The following is a 14,189-nucleotide window of genomic DNA, read 5'->3' as shown; positions in this document are numbered from 1 at the left end:
AGGGCAGGGTTATTCTTCCTGTAAAACTTTCCCTTTAAGGATGTGATATTGAGTCAATGAGAAAAATAAAAGCTGAGGTCCTAAGGGGGGCAAATTCTATGAATTTGCACTGCTCCCCTCTGTCCAGTAAGAATGGAGCATGTAGTGGAGAAGATAGTTTTGGTTTCCCTGATTCCAGCCACAGGTCATCCCCCTCGCCCTGACTGGCCACCTGGGGAAGGCACACTAGGTGTGGGGAGGGTGCTAAGGGAGGGGTTGAGGAGGAGCAAAGCCATAATAATTCCCAGAAAAGAGGTCTAGTCTCCGAATGGGAGATCTACGGTGTGGCCTCCACACACGCGAGTTGGTGGGGGGGACGCGGGAAAGGATGGGGTCTTGGGGGAGCCACGTCCTCTCCTCTGCTTTAGGAGGGCACCTGCAATAGAGTGAGACTCTGAGTGGGGTTGCTCTTGGTCTTCCCACTCTGAAAGCTCTAGGCTCCCGCTGGCTTCAGTGGTGAGGTCCACCCCCAGGGCCCAGGGAAGGCCTGCTGGCCTTGTGCTTTGACATCTCCCCGTACCCCAAGGGCACGACCTCCCTTCCACAAATGAAACCCTGCAAATTTATCTTCCCCACCGAATGTCATTCCAGCCAGTTCAGTAGAACCTGGTCTTCTAGGCAGATCATGCATCTGTAGACTCAAAAACATCCTGCAAGGGCCGAGCTGGGACTCCCTGGCTGCAAGGGTCTGGGCACATACACAGCTCTGGTTATGGCTCGTGGGCAGGGGAGTTCAGCCTCCTGGCCCCTGATGGTCAGTGATCCCTAGACCCAGTGGGAATGCCACTTCTCTAAAGACCTCATGGGGCACTCTGGGAGGGGCCTGGAAGGTGGAGAGGAGAGGAGACACTCTCTTTCTGATGCTTTAGTTGTTTGTCACAAGAAGGGCCAGATGCCTTCTAGTCATGAGTAGGTGATGCCTGTTTTCTGGAATCAGAAAGAATGGAGGAAGAGGGGACCCTTCCTCCTTTGTTCTGTATGAACTCCTGTTGAGTGGCAGGGCGGCCATGGCACCACAGGAGGTGGCTGTAACATGCCCACAGAACCCTGAGCTGGGCCTGTCCCGTGTGATCCTAGATGCTACACCCGCTCTCACCCCCATACACACCAGAGGGGGCTACACAGGACTAGGAAGCCCTTGTGGGCAGACAGGAGATGGACAGAGCTCACAGCATGAAGACGACACAGCATGACGGGCACATACAGACACTGTCGTGTTTGGTGGGCATGAGTCATGGTCCCAACCCCTGCGGTTGAACTCCCAGGCCCCACTCCACCTTCTGTTGGGAACAGAGTCTGTGCTGCTGGAGCAGCCTTCCACCCCATGGCCAGCAGTCAGGAGATTCAGATTTGAGGCCCCTGGGTTCATACGATGGCCAGGGGAATTCAGATGAAGGCCATCCATCTTTGGCCAAGAGGCCTGGATGAGCACTTCTGACCTGAGCATAGACGGTACCTTTCTGGTGCTGGTGCTGGGATGAGGCATGACTCACTGGGAAAACGAGGCCACAGCGGGACAAGGACAGACGAGAAGGGTCACAGGCCGGGGGGTGGGGGATGGAGGGAGGGCGCTGAAGGGTAACAGAGATGTGACACTCACCGGTGGCCCAGGCCTGCCGTCCAAACCTGAAGCTCCCTGGACAAAGGGAACAGTTTGACCAAGAGAAGGGAAGGGGAGGAACGGGAGGGAGAGAAAGGGACCGGGGAGGGAAGAGGTGAGTGAAGCAGTGGCTCCGGACAGACACAAATGCTGGTCATCAAACAAAACGGGAGAAATAAGCTTGGGAGGACAGGTGATGGTATTCACACGGAAACCAACAAAAACGGACACTGAGTGCAGTGTGGCCAGCGGCGAGCAGGCCGGTGGAGAGCAGTGCAGACGGCCCTTCTGATCCTCTGTGCCCCGCCCCCTCCCTCCTGGTAGCCCCTCTCAGGAATCCTTCTCCCAGGGGGTCGCAGAGCTCCGGGGACACACGAAAGAGAGGTCACGGAAAGGTGTCTGGAACCAGAGGGGGTGCATCCTTCCCAGGACCAGTCTCACTGCCGAGGGACTAGCCTCCGTGGAAGGTGGGTTGTCTTCCCAGCCTCTCTGGCACTACCGTTGAGACCCGGCCAGGCCGGAGAACCAAGGTACTGGGGTACGGGACCTGGCCTGGGAACGTGGATAGACGCTGGCCCGCTTCTGCTCCAGCGGGGTGGTGGTGGCGGTGGTGGGGTAGGCCCTCGGGTGTTCGTACTCACGATGCCTGACCTTTCTCTGGCACTGTGTGGTTTGCAAAGCTCAGCACAAACTCAATTCATTCCTGTTCTCCCAGACAAGGGCCCTTTTATAGAAAAAGGCTTTGGGGGCTGCTGATGGGGACAGAGGTCTAAGGCCGTGTATGCTCTGGAATAAACTGGCTGGCAGGTAGGATGCTATTAAGACCCACTTGCTATGCAGGGTCCAGTGATATATGAGGTGGGGATAGGTGCTCTTGCTCTAATGCTGGGCTGGGAAGCTGCCCCCAGGGCCCACCTAGGGGAACCAGAGGGAAATTTATCTAGTGATTCCAATGTATCAAACCAGAGGGAAGGCAGTGGAGACACTCTAGCCCAGTAAGGATTGAGTTCTTAAGAACTGCTTCCAGCTGAGCCTCAGAAATGAGCCTAGGCCTCAGGATTTTAAAGGTGGGGGAATGCCCCCGAGCAAGGAAGGGTAGGGAATAAAGTAATGGGTAGTAGGATCCTACAGGGCCTTCCTTCTCCGTTTTAGAATCACAAAGTTCTGGGATGATCTTGACTCATGGCCTAGAGAGCTGTGGTTCTCAACCCCACGGCGACATCAGAATTTCCTGGGGGACACGTAAAATAATAGAGATGCTTGGGCCCTACCCCACCCCAATTCAACCAGAGTCTCCATGAGTGAGGCCAGGGTAATGGCGTGTTTGAAAAGCTCCAGGCAACTCCAATGTGCAGTCAGCACTGAGAACTGCTCCCATAGGGCAAACAGGAGGGACTCCATAGTATAGCCTGGAAAAACAGGCTGTTACTATATGACATAAAGTATTGGGGTGAAGCTGAAAATCAGAACTTTAACTAAATATCCACAACCTTTGTCTATGCAGTAACAATGGCGAGTTATCTTGAGGGATCTGGAGCAGAGGGCACAGACTGGCAGTTTCCAGGCCATATGTGGGCCACTGACGTATCTTGCATGGTCTACGGGTTGCAAGTAATTTTGATCTAACATTAGAAAATGGGGAGATATTGCATAAATTTCCAGATTGTCCAGCTTCCTTGGAAAAATGAGACTATCCAGAAATACTGGGCCCTCATTCCTCAGAGACAACCATCTGCCGAGAGGGAGAGGGACTGCTCTCCTCAAGAAGGGACACATGATCTCCAGTGTGCCATAGTCCTCACTACTCTCTCTTGTCTCTCAGGTCCTCGTTCATTGCCATTGATAGATATGCTTGCTGTGTGGTTTTCTTAAGCTAGCAAAAGAATTTCTCTGTACCCATGTCCCTACTTGAATGTTGACACATTAAAGATAGACCGGGCACTTGGTCTTTCCTCTGGCACTTTCTTTGTTTTATATAACCTGGTTGGTCTCTGTGCCATTTGCATCTCGACCCCCTGACTAAATTCTCTGGTGTTCTCTAGGGCACTGGGGCCATGAAGGTGGACAAGGAGAGACTCGTGGTTGAGTCGGGGCAGGAAGGCCCTTTTCTAGTAAGGAGGACTTAAACATGCTGGATACAGCTTGAGACACGGGAAAATGTCTGCTAAAGTCATCAGTTTTCTATAGTCTGTAAGGCACATCAGCTCCTTAAATGTCCTACATTTGATGCACTAATGAGGGTGTAATCATACCTTTTGCTCTTGCTGTTTGGTTGCTGTGATTATATTAACCAGACCTTCAAGCTCTGCCAAGCTGGGGTAATTGGGCTTCTCTTTGTTCTCCTGCTCTTTATGGCTTCCCAGGGTGGGAACTGGCCTTGCGCCCAGGACAGAGGAAGCCCTCATGGCTGGAATGAGCCCCTTTGCAAGGCTGTGGTCTTAGCGAAGGAGCGGCCTCTGGCATGGCCTAACCACTGACTTCATGTGTGACCTCAAGTGACTCTTTCTTCTCTGGGCCCATCAGTAAAATGAGTAGATGGATTACTAATGTCCCTTCCAGCTCTTGAATGCCAAACCACAGAGTGCCAGCCCCACCAGGGTGTGAAGGAGGATGAAGCCCAGGGCTCCAGGGTGGTGTTAGAGGGCACTCACCTGGACACAGGCGAGGCAGTGATGAGGCCGTGAGCCCACTGGAGCTTGGGGCAAAAGATTCGCCCAGGCCAGGCCCCACATCTGGAAATGTAGATGCCTCCTGAGCAGGCCCTCGCCCTGACCTGGGGTCTGATCTCAGGGCTGGCTGAGATGAGAGATCTGAGTGGCCTTAGCCTGCTGGGACCAGAGAACCTGCCTTTATGCAAGCTTTTCTGCTGTGGCCAGTGCTTAGGAGCAGAGATCAGGGGCTCTGCTGGGTCTCAGTGGGAAAATAGGAGGGAGATGGAGAACATTTGATCCTCTCATTGCTCCCAGGTCTTCCAAGGTTGGCTCCCATAAGGGCAGATTTTACTGCCTCTGAATCAGGCACATGTAGGGCCTAAGGCTGTTCTCAGCCACGTGTGGCTCTCCAGCTGGGTGCTCCTTGCAGGGGGCCCTGTCTGATTTAGATTTAGCTCTGCATCCTCCCCACACCCAGGCCAGGACTTGGCCCAGAGGAAGCCCTTGGTAAGGGAATTAGAGCCTATGTTCTTGCCCAGGTGGGAAGGCAAACTGCACGGAGTTCTGGAATGCTCAGAACTTTAGAATCTCCAGTTTGGCAGCAGCCTTCTCCCAGGGTCCTGCACCCTACCCTAGCCTCCTCGTGACCACCCAGCTGGGCTCCTCCGAGGTTTGCTGGCTCTGAGATACTTACGGGTAATCCCAGTGGCCCCCGATCTCCTTTCTCTCCCTGGGCACCCTTCTCTCCTTTTGCTCCATCAAGTCCTGCTTCCCCCTGAAGGAAAGGGAGGGGGAAGATCACAGAAAGGCATGTCTCAGACCACTTGTTCTTGCGTTCTGGGGTCCTGGAGTTGAGGATGGGTTGGGGAGACAGGGGCAGGTAGAGGATGAAGGAGGGGTGGGGGGAGGTGGCTGGCCCATGGATGGCAGGCTGGTCCACAAATCCTGGAATTCCTAGCCAGTTTCTTCCTCTGTTAGAGTTCTCAGTATCGCCATAGTTACTGTGAGGTCCCCAGAGGAAAAGGGGATGGGTGGAGCGGAGACAAACCCACAGGGCGGTTCCAGGTCAGGCTCAGGCATTTGCAGAGCTGGAAAACGGGCCTGCAGAGACTGGCTGGCAGGTGCCTGAAATGCCAGCAGGGGGGGTCCCGAGCTAATTGGGACAAAAAGTGCCCAACAGTCCCCTGAAGAATACTGGAGCGGGAGGTACAGGCCTATATGCCATCAGCCCTCAGCCCTTCTTACCCAGTTGAAATGGTTTTGAAGGGGGAGATTGGGAGACATCCCCCCCTCCTGCCAGAGACCAGAGGGCTTGGACCTGGGGAGGGGGCCCACACTACATCCTCTCTGTGTCCCATCTTATACTTCAGGGTGAGTGAGAGGACTGGGGCAGGGTACTTGGAAAAGGATTTCATCATTTGCTAAGAATCCAACCTGTTACTCATAGGGTGGATTAATGGATGGGGGAAATTCTAAATCTGAAGCCTGCCCAGTATCAGTGATGGGTGTTAAGAGCACTGCAGGGCTTCATTATCTCCTGGGTGTAACCAGTGGCCAGCGTGTCACATGATTCCATGTAGGGAAGGGGCCTGGAGTACCTGTCTCTGAAGGACTTTCTTTTTGGTCCTCATTGACACCGCCCTTCCCCCCACCCCAGCACCTGTCCCAGGACCTCTTCTTACCTTTGGTCCAGGAACACCTTGGAGCCCCTGCATTTGGAATCAAAACACAGCACCTCAGAACTGCATTTCTAGTTAAGTCAAAAACACCTTGTCTGCAGGTTGGACCACAAAAGAGCAAGGGCCTGGGGTCCCTGCCCAGGGAAGGTGGAGGGAGTGCTAAGAGTGTTTGTGCTGGGGGCTCCCTGGGGTGGGGTCTGAGCCAGGCCTCCCCAGCCAGGGACTGACAGAGAGTCTCTCTGTGACCCCCACGGCTGACCTAGAGTCTCAGGAAGGGAAGCTTCAGAAGGAACACAGCAAAAGTTGATTAAATTACTATATGCAAAGTTCTTGGAGCAGTGTCTGATACGTGATAAGTCTTGGTAAATGCTGGCTACCATCATTATTAACTCCTGTTCTGCCAAAGACAATAGTTGACACAGTGCCATGAGTTCTGGGAATCCCACAGAGGAAGGACCAGCACCTATTGGTTTAGCAGCATGCATGGGAGCCCTATAAAGGTTTCATCTTATCGCCTGTAACCTGGAAAGGCCAATCCACTGGGGCTGGTTTTAAAGCACTTTCCATCTTAATCCAGATCTTTTGGCTAGCTGATGAGTAGGAAGGAGGAAGGGGGAGAGCAGACATCTGATGGCAAAGGACAAAGCTTAGTGGCAGAGGGACTCCTGCAGGGCAATGGGACCAGACCCCAGGGCTGCTGTGCCAGTCAACTGTTTCCATGAAAGCTGGCAATGCCCAGGCTCCTTGGTGTCACTGAGGTGGTGCCTGTTTCACACGGGAGGGAAAAGGAGTAGGGAGGGGTTTGTGCGTAAGAGATCCCACCCTGGGAGGAGGAGGTGACAGTGACCTGCGCTGAGATCAACCCCAGTGACCACCAGGGGCAGGGGATGTTAGGGACCCAGTCACAGTGGACTGAAATGCTGACAAGCCCTCCAAACTTACCTGGGGTCCGGGGGGCCCCTCTGGCCCTGGAGGCCCAGGAACCTAGAATCCAAAGGGAGATGATTAGCCTACCCGCTGGTACACTCCAAGAGGGCTCCCCTTCTGACATGGCCCCGGGTCCAGGTGGGGACAGCAAAGCCAGAGGGGGACAGAACTGCCCAGCATGTGGTCTCCCGAAAGGAGGCTGAGAACAGGGCAGAAACTCATAGCAACTCATTACTCCACACAATGTTGAAAGAAAAAGAAACCCCAAACATTGCCAGGAAATGCTGTCAAAATGTCCAGACTTCCAGATTTTCTTGGAAAAAAAAAAAAAAAAAGAAAGAAGAAAAACCTGGCAGCCCGAGGCTCTTGTTCATGCATGGCAGTAATTGCCTGGAGCTGAATAAAAGCTTTCCCCTCCAGGTGGGACACGAGATCTTCAGATTACCCCAGTCCCCACCACTCCCTATCGTCTTTGACCTGGAACTTTGTGTTCATTTGTTACAGGCCTGGCCCTTGGAGGCGTTTGAACTTGAGACCTTTGGCTCACAGGAGCAGAGATTGGCTATGTGGAAGAGGCGGGGAGGCTGGGCAGCTTTTGAAGACTATCCCTCAAGTCCCCTCAGGTTTGTGACAAGACTGCTTGGTCTCTGCTTCCCTTAAAGGCAGAGTGAAGTGGAACAGATTCACGCAGGACGGGGAAGGCAGAGGGACTCAGGGGGTCTTCCCCTTTCTGGAGGATGGTGTTCATTGCAGATTCTGTTTCTGGTGAGGGTGGGCATCCATCTGCTTACACTCAGCCACCCAAGAGGCAGGAGGGATGCCTGAGCTGGTCACCCCATCTCAACTTTGGGGCTCTTCTCGCCTTCCCAGGTTAGAATCCCACGGAATGTGGCCAGGATGGCGACCCCTCTGCAAGGCCAACAAAGAGGAGCCCCTGCACCAGGTTGACCCGGTACCTCTAGAATCCGTGGACTCCTCAGCTCCATCTCTTGGAAACTCTATATTCTTTTTTTTTTTTTTTTTAAGTTTACTACTTTCTCCCCTCTTATTATAAATAAGTGATTCATGAATCCTAATTGTGGTGGTAGCTACGCAAACCTATGAATGTATTAAATAAAATCCACAGAACTATACACACTCCCCCCAAAAAAAGTCAATTTTACTGTATGATAATTTTGGAAATAAAAAAATTAAATAACAGACCCATTAAAAATTTTTATAAATTAAAGGGAGCTGAAAGAATGAAAAGAATAAGTATGTGATTACTCCTAATATTTTGCTTTGTTTCCTTCCACTCTTTTTGGACGCATAAAATGTACTTGAATGTATGTCCATACTTAATGATGATTATATATATATAATTTGTTTCTCTGCTGTTTTTCATTTAACCCGAAACCGGTTTTCTAATTTTTTTTTGTATGTTCCCCACAAGCCTCCTTTCCGTGTCGACTGAGCGGCATGAAATGAGTTCCTCCCGGGCCAGGGCTCGGAGCGGCGCTTGGCACAAGGAACGCTCCCAAACATGGGGACTATTATACCATTAGTATTATTACCATAAGTTATTGAATCATTTCCTTCTTGTTAGAAACGTAGGCTGTTTCCAATTTTTACTTTAAATACTTCTGGAGGGAACATTGCTGTGTGTAGTGGTTTTCCTGAATCTTGGAGCATTTCATCAGGAGGCCACCCGTCTCTAACTCAGGAACATACATGCCGTCTCATCACTTCCCCCAGAGCGGATGGGCCCTGGTGGCACCGAAGGCGACAGGGGCCTGGAGACCTCTCTGGGGGGCTGAGAAGGCTTGGCGGGCCCTCCCTTGGCTCTGTCTGGGTGGCACAGGCCCTCCCACCAGACATCCTCTCCCTCACATGCTGCTGAGCTCTTTTGCTTTCTTGGCTCTTTCCCTGAGCCGACACATACCCCGATGCCCTCTGACCTTATGAGAACCTGGCCTCCGTCCCGAGTACCTCTCTCCCCAGCGTCTCTCCTCTTCTCTTCACCACTGCACCTCCAGGGTATAATGTGTCTCTCTGGAAAGCCTACTTCTGGAGCTTCTAGGCAAACTCCTACAAAGGCTTCCAGATCCCGCTCAAAGGGCCCATCTTCTAGGATGCCCACCCAGCTTCTCGAGCCGCTAACTACTCTGGTGCTCGCTGCTGGGGGCTGTTCGCTGCACAGAGGTGCTTCTGTTTATTTTCCTTCTAGCACCGGGAACGAAACGTGGTGGGTGCTCTGTGAACACCAGTGGGGAGACCGTGAACTGGGGCTCTGAGGCCGAGCTACTGCGCTCAGCTTCTTGCTCGCTCCCCACATCAGGCAACCATGAGTTTCCTTCTAGAACACAGAAGTGCTGCATGTCCCGAGGGACTGTGGGCTGATGAGGTCCCTGTCAACTCCCTCCCCCATGACACAGAAGGCCGAACGGGCACCTACCTCCAGTCCTGGCTCACCCTTCTCCCCGGGCTCTCCTTTCTCTCCCTGTGGGCACAAAACACCAGGCTGTGGATGCCGGCGCTCAGGGAAGGCTGGGCACAGGGACCCCCTCACAGCTGTGGCAGACCAGACAGGGACTCCACTGGGCCGAGATGTGGTCAGGGACCACCTGGGAGGCTGAGGGGGCAGTCAGCCTGCAGTATGAAGACTGGACAAGGGACCCAAGGTCAGTCTTTAGGAACCTGTGGGCCCAGCCTGTGGGAGGAGAGGCTGATATTGTGTATGGAGCCCGCGCTGCACAGACCCTAGGGTGACCTGTGACCTGTTTCTACCCAGTAGAATATGGCACATGGCAGAGGTGATGGGAGGTCACTCTTGTGATTGTTACAAGCTTATATTACAAATTACAACATGCATGTGTTAAGGTTACGTAACACACACACACACACACACACACACACACACACGGCCCTGTGTTGGCAGCAGGCACTCAGAGGCTCCTGCCGGCCTTGGCTTTGGACAAGCATGTGACCTGCCTAACTTGGGGAAGAGCCCTTTGGCAAGGAACCGTGGGCAGCCCCTAGGAGCCGAGGGACGCCGTCCTGCTATGGCCAGGCACTAAGTCACGCCAACAGCAGTGAGTTTGGAAGACGATCCAGGTGAGTCAACAGCCTGCCTGCAGCCTCACGAGCCCCCAGGCAGAGGACCCCGTGATGCCGACTGAGCCTGGACCCCCGACCCTCAGAAATGGTGAGATCACATGTGCACATCATTTTAAGCTGCTGAATTTGCCATTTGTTATGTAGCTACAGAAATGACTATGGCTCTGGGAACAGGGCGAGGGCCAGCGGTGGGAGGTGGACGAGGAAGCTTCCACAACACATCCAGGAGCACGTCCTCCAGCCTGGAGCTGCTCCTCCTTGGAGGGGACACATCAGGAGGCCGGGAGCTGCCAGTCTGTCCGGGCTGCATGGGGCAGCCCCCGTTAGTGGCTCCTGAGGGACTCCTGCACTGGGTCAGAGGTGGGACTGGTTGACTCTGAGGTTCTTTATTATTCTAAGAGGAGGATTCTGAGGCCAAGATTCACACTCCAGTGCTCCTCACAGACTGGCTGTTCATCAAGAGGACCCTCCCCCCAAGAGGTCAGGCATGCCGGGGGGGTTAGTGCAGCCTCGTTGCAGTGCCAGGCATCCGCTAGGCTGGTGACCACCGTGAGGGCACCCTTGCTTGTGTGCCCTCATTCACAGGGGCCTGCTGACAACCTTGATACCCCGCCTTCCCGCCTTACTGTAAATCCCGGGAGCCCGATAGGGCCGGGCAATCCTGTTGCTCCGGGTCTCCCTTGGCCACCTGGTTCTCCTTTCTCCCCAGTTGGGCCGTCTAGACCCTACAGATCGACAAAGATCTCTGTTAGTCAAGAGCGAGGTCATCATTTGAGCATCTGTGACCAACTGTGGCATGCACACGTGGCTCCCTTCGTCCAAGGGCGGGTGTCTAGGATGGTGCCCATTTCACAGATGACATGCCACTGAAGTCCAGAGAAGACTCCCAGGTCAAGTCAGCAGCCTTGTTGGACTGGGTAAGGTCTCCCCGCCTTTTTTTGTACATGCAGCCTCTCCTGGGTGTAGGGCTTTTGCATACTTTCTAAAGAGGCAGTTTTACACCTATGACCTCATCTCCTTCCCAACAAGCCAGTGAAGTATCCAGGGAGGGCATTACCACCCACATCTTAGAGATGAGAAAACAGAGGTCCTGCAAGGCCCAGTGACTTTCCGAAGGACACAGGAGATGACAGAGCAGGCCCAGTTCTCTTGAGGAGGGCAATTGGCCTCCATAAAGCAAGGGGCTTGAGGGAAACCCGGGTGAGTCTCCTGCCCCCAGCTCCAGGCTCCAGGCTTCTAGCTCAAGCTGCAGCAAGCACCCCGCAGAAGCCATGCTGGGGGTGCCCCGCGCAAGCGTGCATGCACCCCAGGGTGGAGTCCTGGACAGCCCACCCTGGCACTCACCGGTGCGCCTGCCTGTCCCGTCTCCCCTTTCTCCCCCTTCTCTCCTGGGCTCCCTGTGTGTCCGTCTTCTCCCTTCATTCCTGCCGGTCCAGACTTTCCTGGGGGGCCTTGGGGGCCGGGGGGGCCCATGTCTCCTGGTTTGCCTCGAGGTCCCTTTAGAAAACATTAGCAACACTTACTGTATACACCAATGGAGGAAAGAGAGAGAGAGCATGAAAGAATGGGAGGTCCAAAGGACATGGCTCTTCTGTGCTCACCTGGCCCGGGTGAAGAGCCTGTGCACCTCCCTCGGAATCGGAGAAGCCCCCCCAGCCCATCCCAGTCGGGTCTTCCTGGCTCCTTTGGGGCCAGCAGTGTGGGTGGGGCTCAGGCTTCTGCAGGGTTTGCCCCCACACTTCCGCACTCCTTTCCCCACAAGGCTCACATCTAGGCCTCTTCCAGAACCTTCTGCCCCCACTCCCCCCATCATCCCCGGTCAGCCCAGGTCAAGGTCCACCTTCGGAGGCTCGTCTCGGGGGAGCATCTGTTCTTACCTTTTCCCCATCGTGTCCTGGAGGGCCTGGGAGTCCGATCTCGCCCTGTGGCCAGAAGGACCGAAGGTCAGTCTCAGAGCAGAGAAGAATAACTGTCCCTCCTGGAACACTTTCTACATGCCAGGGTCACCCAGGAGCTGTGTAGTTGCACTGGCTCCATTTCAGGTGAGCACCCCAAGGCAGAGCTGTGTGCCCAAGGCCTGTGGTCAGTGCAGCGGGCAGCTGGATCCAAGTAGGGGCCTCCTGGTTTCCCAGTCCACATTTCCCAGTCCACACGCTGGCTCTGAGGACTCTGGGTATGCCAGGTGAAGGGTGTGGCCTCCAAGTCCACCTCCACGCCCCTGCCCTCCTGTCCTGCCTGCCCCACAGGGAGCTTCCTGCATCGTAGCATCAACCCAATCCCCTTCTTGAGGTCAGGGCGGGAGATAAAGGAGGCCTGTCCTCTGTCTTTGAGGCCAGTAAACAGCGAGCCACACCATCAAGGCAAGATGATGCTATGAGAGGAGTAGAGACGAAAGGGCAGTGAGTCCTGCCTGGTAGATCAGCGGAGGCTTCATGGAAGAGGTGGCCTTTGACTTGGGCTTGAAATATCAGGACTTGGAAAAGTAGGGAAGGGGGAAAGGAACTTCAGGGCAGGGGCCCTCGTGAGCAGAGGACAAAGGTGCAAACATGCAGGACCTTCTGAGAAAATCCCTGGGGTGGGTCAGAGTGTAAAGGGGAGCAGGGACAGGAAGCCAGAGGGAAGAGCTCAAGTGCTATGTTCCCTGATGGGCGGCTTGGGGTCTCCACAAGCACCGGCTTGTCTAGACCCAAGCTCCACCACCTCAGAAGAGCCTGTGAGTGACAGGAGCCCAAGTCAGACAGCAGAGGGAAAAATGGCAAAGCTGAGGCAGCAGGAGTGGGGGCGGCTGGGACGCGGGCAGGACAGAGCAGGAGGAGAAATCAGAGGCCAGGTGGCAGTGATGGCTCTGCAGGGACAATGGGAGGGTCACCCGCTGGCGCCCGCACTTGGGGACACACGCAGTGCCTCTGCAGGGTCTGCATCCTTGTCAAGACAAGTGTTACCTTCTGGCCTGGGATCCCTGGGACTCCGGGTGGGCCGATTTGCCCGGGAAGACCAGGGGGCCCCTACAAAATAATAAAAAAAAAAGTCCTGTGGAAGAATTTTCCAACCAAGGAGGGGCGGCCTATTGCCAGAGGGGTGTAAGTGGAGGCTGCTTTATGGAAGTTGATAATTTTCGAACATCTCATCAGTGGCAGAAACATTTTTTTTTTTTTTTACAAAGGAAATAGCACGGGGTCCCCACAATGTAAAGCGGAGAAGCACTGAGGTGTCTGGGTTAGAGTGCAGGGGGCAGGGGGGCTCCTGGAGCCATGCCTACCAGCCTCTCCCTCCACCTCCCTCTGAGCACCCCTGGGCTCCAAGAAGATAAATCTCACCTTCCCTGACAGGGACTTAAAAATGCCTCCGGGAAACAATGCAAATATCCATCAACGGGTGCAGGTTGACTTGATGGGATGAGCACTGGGTGTTATACTATATGCTGGCAAATTGAATTTAAATTTAAAAAATGTAAAAGAAAAAACCAAAACAGGTGCAGGTTGGCTATATGGAATATTACTCAGCAGTACAAAAATGAACCAAGCACACGTGCATGACCTGCCACGGATGGAACCCAGATATTCTATGCTGAGCAAAAGAGGCCAGACACAGATGACTACACTGCATGATTCCACTCAGAGGACACTCCAGAAAATGCAGATCTAATCCACCAGGACAGAAAGATCAGTGGTGTCCAGGGGCCGAGGATAGGGGTGGGATGGACTCCTGATGCACATATGGGAACTTTCTGGAGTGCCCGGGGTCGTGGATACATGGGTATATACATTTGTCTAAGCTCATCAAAGTAGGTTTTACTTACAGCAGCTAAAGTATGTACATTTTACTGTATGTAAATTATACCTGGAGGTTGATTTCTAATTAATTAATTAATTAATTTGGAGGTTGATTTTAAAAGAAAGAAAATTCCATCAAAGTTTTGCTTCACATAGCTATTTCAAATAATATATTTTAATGACCCCCAATGAAGTTCATTGATTCCAGAATCATGTGATGTTAATATCAGCCTCTGGGGTTGGGGCATGATGTGACCGGCATTTGAGTCTGGGTTTGTACCTCCTGAGTGTTCTGTGGCACATGGCCACTAAAAATATTAAGTGAAATGAGGGGCACCTGGGTGGTTCAGTGGGTTAAGGGTCTGCCTTCGGCTCAGGTCATGATCCCAGGGTCCTGGGATGGAGCTCTGGGTAAGGCTCCCTG

The 14,189-nt window shown here is 53.6% G+C and overlaps 1 protein-coding gene across 1 annotated transcript in view; it reads right to left on the bottom strand.

The window, feature by feature from the left end:
• LOC112651380 (collagen alpha-1(XIII) chain) overlaps positions 1–14,189 on the bottom strand; it is an 80,420-nt gene that overhangs the window by 14,131 nt on the left and 52,100 nt on the right. The window contains exons 24-32 of the mRNA XM_025434578.3: positions 12,935–12,997; positions 11,870–11,914; positions 11,337–11,489; positions 10,619–10,717; positions 9,331–9,375; positions 6,912–6,953; positions 5,973–5,999; positions 4,985–5,065; positions 1,640–1,675 (exon numbers count right to left, since the gene is read on the bottom strand). Of these exons, the coding sequence (XP_025290363.2) occupies positions 1,640–1,675; positions 4,985–5,065; positions 5,973–5,999; positions 6,912–6,953; positions 9,331–9,375; positions 10,619–10,717; positions 11,337–11,489; positions 11,870–11,914; positions 12,935–12,997 (591 nt within the window). The remainder of the gene's footprint in view (positions 1–1,639; positions 1,676–4,984; positions 5,066–5,972; positions 6,000–6,911; positions 6,954–9,330; positions 9,376–10,618; positions 10,718–11,336; positions 11,490–11,869; positions 11,915–12,934; positions 12,998–14,189) is intronic.

The sequence above is a fragment of the Canis lupus genome, chromosome 4 (genome assembly GCF_003254725.2).
Source record: "Canis lupus dingo isolate Sandy chromosome 4, ASM325472v2, whole genome shotgun sequence".
In the NCBI taxonomy this organism is placed as follows: Eukaryota; Metazoa; Chordata; class Mammalia; order Carnivora; family Canidae; genus Canis; species Canis lupus.
The sequence above is the reverse complement of the archived record's forward strand: the minus strand, read 5'-3'. Positions and strand labels throughout refer to the sequence as shown.